Genomic DNA, 7500 nt, shown 5'->3' on the forward strand with positions numbered 1-7500 from the left:
CAGATCAAAATAGACGTGCTAGACATCAAAGGTCATATAGCACTATGGAAAGGTGCAGTAGTGAAAAGGGTAAAGTGGGGGGGTTAACTGATGATTAAATGTGCTGCACGTCAGAAGTCATTTAGTAGTTCAGGATAGTATGACATTGAAATGGGCAAAGAGAGGGTGATTAGTTCAAAGTTGTCAAAGGAAGTGTGGGATTCTGCAAGGATGTCCGTAGGGTAAGGAAGGGATTAGCAAAAGAAAGGGGGTTTAAGGGAAGGAGGTTGTGATAAAGAATCGCACGTGTATCTAGGGGGAAGCGGTAGGGATAGAGGGGAAGACAGGGGGGTAATGCAGATGAAGCAGGAGGGAATGGGATGTATTGGGAGGAGGGGGTGAAGGGGGAACATCAATAGGAGGAGGATGGATATCAGCAGTTACTTTGAGTGTAGAGGGAAAGGGAACAGAGAGATTGGACTATGGATGCGGAGTGGGCATGTTATCTAGTTTTTAATGTCTTTCGAGAGTTTCAGAAGTGGATTTTGGTTGGGGAGGTCTAAAAAACAAAGGTTTTCTTATGAAGGGGAGAGGAGGAGACAACTGTGGTAGAAGATGAGGTGGATTGTTTGCTACGGGTAGAGCGAAGAAGGAGAGGGATAGGTGTCGGGGCAGTGGAAGAGATTGGAGTGTCCGGAATTAGAATTGCAAAAGAGTTTGATTGGGAGAGGAGGCGGGTAGAAGTGAAAACGTAAGATAGAGGACAAATAGATGGCTGGACCAAAGACAGTATTCGAAAGGTGGGGGTAGTAGAAGGACGATAACGTGTGGAAGAGGGAGTAGTGTTGAAAGCGGTATTACTGCTTAGAGGTGGACAATAAGGCTGCAGAGTAAGAATACGGCAGGAGGGGTAGTTGGTGAAGAAAGCTTTGGGGTGGAGGATATAAAATGCGAGGATGTTGGGGAGGAGGAATATTTTCTGGAGGTTGAGTAATGGCCTGGGTGGATGATTTGGACTGGGCTGAGGTGATAGTAGACGTTGAGGAGGGGGTAGTAGTACCAGTGCTCATAGTCGTGGTCGAAGGAGAGCCTGGGGTCGGGAAACCGGAAGATGATAAAAGGGCAGGCCTCTTTGCCCCTAATGGGAGTACAAAATCTTCATTACTGGTCATTGTAAGCCTGGAGTATATTGGGGAGAGAAACACTCCATCCCTCAGGGTCCCCTTGAGATAAGGGCTAGACAACTAAACATGGGTAGAATGAGTTGGAGAAGAGAAAGAAATGGAAGGGGATGAAGAAAATGGCAAAATAAATTGAGTCGAGGGTGAGGCTCAAGGCAGGTGTGATCCCCACTAATGGGTCCAACTCTCCGTCTCATAAGCCAACAGGCAAGGGACTAATACATGTGTGTGTGTGTGTGTGTATGTGTATGTGTATGTGTGTGTGTGTGTGTATGTGTGTGTGTGTGTGTGTGTGTGTGTGTGTGTGTGTGTGTGTGTGTGTGTGTGTGTGTGTGTGTGTGTGTGTGTGTGTGTGTGTGTGTGATGATATACATACATTATACATATATATATATATATATATATATATATATATATATATATATATATATATTTTCATATATATACCCATCCACTCCCTTTGAGGAATATGCTGGATCCACCGCTGCATATCTCAAATCGTGTTTTCGATACACTTACCATCTTTAGGGAACAAGCAGGTCTTCGCAGTGGATTCTCATCAATCGACCACATCCACACAAACAAAAGAAGCAAGAAAAAACAAATGAATGTAGGCTAAGCTTTGGTATAATATTCATCGATTACAGACATCAGGAGGGAGTATTAGATGCAATTCATAAACAAGGAATAGTGGTCTAAAGTGGGATATACGAAGTGGAACATCGGTCATCCCAGCTCAATGGAAAAATCAATAAAATTGCAATTACAAAATAATGTTAGGCAGGGTGATAACACTTAGCCAAAATGGGTTACCGCTCACACAGAGGTAGAATTATGGGAAAGAGGGTCGAGTATTCAACTAATTAAAGATTTGTAGACGATATACCTTTCCATGCATCTGATTGAGCTGCTTCCCAAGTAAATATGGCTAAAACTCCCCCTACTTTTCAGCGGAAGCTTAACAACTGAAGTTTAAGAGCTTATGTTGTTAAGCAACATAAGCAACGTGTTCTGGGCACCAGTGGTAAGGGGAGACAGACTCTCAAATGTGGATTTAATATGTAACTCTGGTATGGACTTTCTATCCGAAGGTCAAGGAGTCCCTGATAATTTTGGGTGCACATTTCCCCATCAAAATCATTTTCTGGGTTTTCATAATCATAAAATGACCAATGGGATGTGCTCAAGTGATAGTTATAAAAAATGCTGAGCACGTGCTATAAGTTTATCAACACGTAGAACTAGAGATCATATAATTGTTTTTTTCGATTCAGTAGGAGATGTCGGAACAAGCAGAGAGAGAAAAAAATACATATATATCGCATAAATGGGAAGTCCTATTGAAAAATTGTTTACATATTTTTTTGTTTTTGTAATCTTACTATTCTCTCCATTTTTGTGCCCTTTAAAAATAATCTTGTAAAGCACAGTAGTGCATTAAATATCTGTCTCATATTTAAAAGAAAAAAACTAGGAAAGTTTTCACTACATTTTAAAAAATAGTGGTTATAGCTGTTTTAAATATTCAGGATCGAAATTCCAAAAAGTTCCACAGAAAATACACATCTTCGACTGTTCAAACATTAATTTATAATTCTTTAAACTCAGTGCTCTATATAGATCTTTAAACTTTAACCTCTAATTTCCAGTAAAGGATCAAATCTAGAAATGGATGTATTTCTTGTTTCTGGAAACAGTCATGTTTAAGTAGATGGAACTGGAATTTGTGATTGAATTAAAAGGTGCATTTGTGGCTACACCGCTTAACTGTTCAAGTTCAGTGCTAATGTCCGCCCTTTTGTTTGGAAAAAAATATTATCAGCTTCTCTACATTTAACCTTTAAGTCATTGTCCAAATTTCAATAATTTTATATCTATGAAAATTCTAGATCTAGATTCTAGGGCAACAGAAGATTAGCATAAAATTTAGATAGAGGTAGGTTTCTGTAGACCTCCTCGAAAGAATTTCCTTACTCTTCCCTTCCCACTCCACTTCATGGAAACAAGTCAGAATTACTGAATCACCTTCACTTCACTAATGCTCCAATAATCATAGGAAAACCCTTACAACTCATAAAGCCTGGGCATATCAAGTTGGTGCCAAATATCAGTACATAGAGGTGTTTTCCAAAGACAAATTTGGTGACAAACGTCTTTAATAATTATTAGATACAACTTCTTTTTACATATTTCAGCTCTGTTAACCATGCACCCAAAAGTATAGCTACAATTTAAATGAAGATTGTTGATATATTTGACAAATATTTTATTTTAAACATGGTCATTGCAGTAAATTTTGGAAGACAAAATAGTAAAACCATTAATTGTTTCCGGTAAGGTTTTAGAAAAAAAAGTTTCCAAGACGTTATAAACAACACCAACAGAAGTGTGAAAAGTAAAAAAAAAAATTGACTGTTTCTTGTGTCTGCCTATTGCAAACACTCATATTACCATAAGGTGCTTATAGCACTTATAGCATATTTTGAAGTTACATGAAGATAATTAAAGGGGCTATTCATAAAAGTACTATATATAATGGCTACTTATGTATGCCAAAATAGTAACATTTATAAATATTATGCTGGGACAGGGTATTATGCTTTTTTTCAGATAAAATTATTTCTCATATATATTCTTTCCATGCAATTCTGATAAATTTTGCCCAGAACTGAATGAGATGCTAACAGACTATTCTTACCTAAGAGCCTATGAAAATATGCAGTATATTTCATTGTGTTAATTTTCAAGGCTAACAAAAAAAAAAATCCTACAGAAAAATTATCTGAAAATTGTAACCATAATCAAATGAAAAATACAGAGTAACAAATCTGATCTGTTTGACTCATGACATGTATCCAGTTTACAAGTCCACTTCTACCAGATGCAATCACTTTCCAAAAAGACTCACTTTTAAATGTACATGCAATACAGTTTCAGTTCAGATTTGTTCCATTGTATTCTATAAAATACACTCAAAGGAACCATTCAACATCACAATACCTCACTCTTTCTCTCACAGAAACACACACAAACACAAATAACATAGACACTGCCACATGCTTACATACATAAATGATGATAATTATTAAAATAAAATTCATCAGGCATGTCAGTATCAGTTAGTGAAAATTACTTCTCTGCACTTAAAAATCATACACAATTACATAACATTAACGTAAATATATGTACACATGTAGAGTGAGTGTGAGTGTGAGTATGAGTGAATGTGCGTATGTGTGCACGTACATGTGCATATGCAATACACACTTGTCACCCCCTCCCTCCTTGTCTGTCTATCTGTCTACACTCATTCACTCACTCACTCACTCACTCACTCACTTACACTATAGTCAAGAGATTAACGAAATAGTATATAAGGTAATTAGCCTGAGGAAATCAAACTGGATAAATGAAGTGCAATGATGGAGGCCCTAATATATTTACAAAACAACATGCAACTTACAAAGCTTTATTATTTGGTATCAATAATTTCTACAGGTCACTACATTTTTTTTTAGGCTTTTTAAAGGGGGATATATTAGTTGATAAATTCAGAATATCAACTCCGATGATTTTTAAAATATACAGGAATTAATTGACAAAAGTATATTTTCAATTTGGGTAATAGTTGAAAAGAAATGACTGACCATTTTATTCACACTACATTATTATGACAAACTCAGCAATCATACAACTGATAAGGGAAAGGGAGAAAATTAAGACATGCCTATTTAGAAGTACTTTCATTATCCTCTAAAAGTACTTGGGTTATTTAAAGTCTGGATTCCTTCTCTTCCCAAAATTCTTAAAATGCTGTATTAATAATCACAACTTTGTACATTCAGGAAGAAGTCCTACAAGTGTCTATGGACAACTTCCGTCTAGTGGTGAAATGGCTGCATTTTAAGTACACTACATGAACAACTAAAACTAAGAGCTGAAGCTTAATCCATTGAGCCTCTGCACGGGGTTCAATATATTTACATGACATCAACTGAGGGTGGGGGAGAGGGGCAGGGGGATATAGGGAATGGGGGTCAGAGTTATGATAAGAGGGAAAACAATTTTTTTTTTTTTTTTTTTCTAACTTCCATTTCTTTACACAATTAAAAAAAAAAATCTTTCCATCATCAACAACAAATGTGAACAGATATTTGAGAGGATTCTGAACAAGCTGGGCGTTAAGATCACCAGAATCATCACTAGGAACTTGGAAGGTGCATTACCTTCTCCTTTGTCTCCCTTTCTTTGTCTGCCTCAAGCTTTTCAATCTGTCTCTGCAGTTCTGCAACCTGTTCCATCAAGACGGATTTCTTTTCCTTCAATCTCGCTATCAAATGATCGTTGGAATAACTAGCAGGTGTCTCTTGCTGTGAGTGAATTAAGGCCCCAAATGATGATATATCACTTTCCTCAGAATGTAAAGTAAATTGCACATATTGACTTGAATGCTCTAATTTATCTACACTGCCTCTTGAAAAGTCGTTGCGTAAATGTGACATTTCTTTCTGAATAGCTAATGAGTTCGTCTTCGTGGTGTGGCTCATACGCAGGCTGATACCTAAGGGTTCTAATGGCATCTCGACATACAGGGAAGATGTCAGAATGTCGGTTGCAGAAGGTCGCTTCGTTGGGTCTAGTTCGGTAAGCTTCAATATCCAGGGAGCCTGAAAAGGAGGAATGTAAAAATAAAAAAGAAAAAGAACTTCATAATGGATAAGATAAATGGCGACAATTGAGAAATTTTCTATGAAAAATTATATAAAAAATAAAAATAAAATAAATATAATAAATTTGAAGTATATGACAAAGCATTGAACATGATACTGAATTTAATAAATAAGCAATAGGGGTAATGCCAGACACAGCCTTACTCTTACTCCTACTAGAGCTGGGGTCATGGAACTTTTGCAGCTCAAGCTCCAAACCATATACAGTTTACCCATTTTGATCTTATGTCTATTCTGTGTGCTCTAGCTACAAATACATCAATATTCATAGCACTAGTAAAAAATATGTTTTTCCCGCCAATTCAAATCACATAAGGTCACAAGTTTTACTAATTGACTCCTTGGTGGCTAAGCACTAGCTGAGCCATCTATGTGCAGTGACATTTCACAATAACATAGAAAATAAGCACAGCATTTTCCCCATTTTTTATTTATTTCCCCCGGCGGCATTGGGTTAATGTGGTGTTACTATAATGCATGCATTACATTTTATACTGTATTTTATAAGGTCCTCTCATGTCCAGACATAACATGCCCTGGGGAATTGCCTGAAGGAGAATATGGTGTGCAATGATCTGAATGGCTACTGTTTGACATAAAAGGGGCAATATTTTGTACAAAATTATTTGCTTGCTATCCCTAATTTCTAGGCTAATTCATCTATTCCTGTACCTTGACTCAACCCCAGTCTTAGAATATACAATACCATTTTGTTATTCAAATTAGGAACAAAAAGTTCTATAAGCAACAACTCACAACATGGCGACCTCCAAAAACACTTTTAACCCAGTAAAAATACATACTATGTCCGGCCAGTGCAAAAGGACTTCCTTATCCAAGACCCTTTGCATTTTGAGGGCTTCTATTGTATGGATTCTCTCTGACATTGTTGTGAAGGACTGGAATAGCTCCAGAAGAATGATGCCCAAGTTGTGCATGTCACTCTGGAAAAAAATATATTGAGTATATTCTCTCTCTCCCAGTCTGTATGTGTTTCAGCCTGTCTGCTATTTCATAAGTAAACACTTCATTGCATATGTCTAAAATAATCCTTTACTAACACTTTTTTTTAAATGATGGTAAATGAAACTCTACTTCATATAAACAAACAGAATAAACAAATTATTGATACTTGAATTACCTTAACTCCATAGTTTCCTCCTGTTTTCAATTCTGGCGCTGCATATAAAGGAGTGCCAACACCTGTAGATTTAGGAGTATGTTCCGAAATAGGCATAAGGGATGATTCAGTGGGTATTAATCTTGAAGACTGTTCATATAAAACTGTTTCAGATAATTGTCGTGCCAAACCGAAGTCTCCAAGCTGAAGGGTTCCCCCACCTTGTGAGAAAAATATATTTGCCGGCTGGAAGACAGGTAGATTTGGCATTATTATTCAAATTGCATTAGTGGCCCAATAATTTGTATACATTCATAAAGTAATTTTTTAAATCTATCTATCTATCTAAAAGTGAGTGAGAGAGAGAATGAGAGCATGAGTGAGAGAGAGAATGAGAGCATGAGAGCATGAGTGAGAGAGAGAATGAGAGCATGAGAGCATGAGTGAGAGAGAGAATGAGAGCATGAGTGAGAGAGAGAATGAGAGCATG

General features: G+C 37.0%; 1 protein-coding gene across 1 annotated transcript in view; it reads right to left on the reverse strand.

Annotated features, from left to right (window-relative positions):
- Positions 1–4615: 4615 nt before the first annotated feature.
- LOC125048053 (eukaryotic translation initiation factor 2-alpha kinase 1-like) overlaps positions 4616–7500 on the reverse strand; it is a 20491-nt gene continuing 17606 nt past the window's right edge. The window contains exons 8-10 of the mRNA XM_047646684.1: positions 7032–7256; positions 6694–6834; positions 4616–5827 (exon numbers count right to left, since the gene is read on the reverse strand). Coding sequence (XP_047502640.1) covers positions 5363–5827; positions 6694–6834; positions 7032–7256 — 831 coding nt within the window. The 3' untranslated portion in view covers positions 4616–5362. The remainder of the gene's footprint in view (positions 5828–6693; positions 6835–7031; positions 7257–7500) is intronic.

The sequence above is a fragment of the Penaeus chinensis genome, chromosome 42 (genome assembly GCF_019202785.1).
Source record: "Penaeus chinensis breed Huanghai No. 1 chromosome 42, ASM1920278v2, whole genome shotgun sequence".
NCBI classification, from domain to species: Eukaryota; Metazoa; Arthropoda; class Malacostraca; order Decapoda; family Penaeidae; genus Penaeus; species Penaeus chinensis.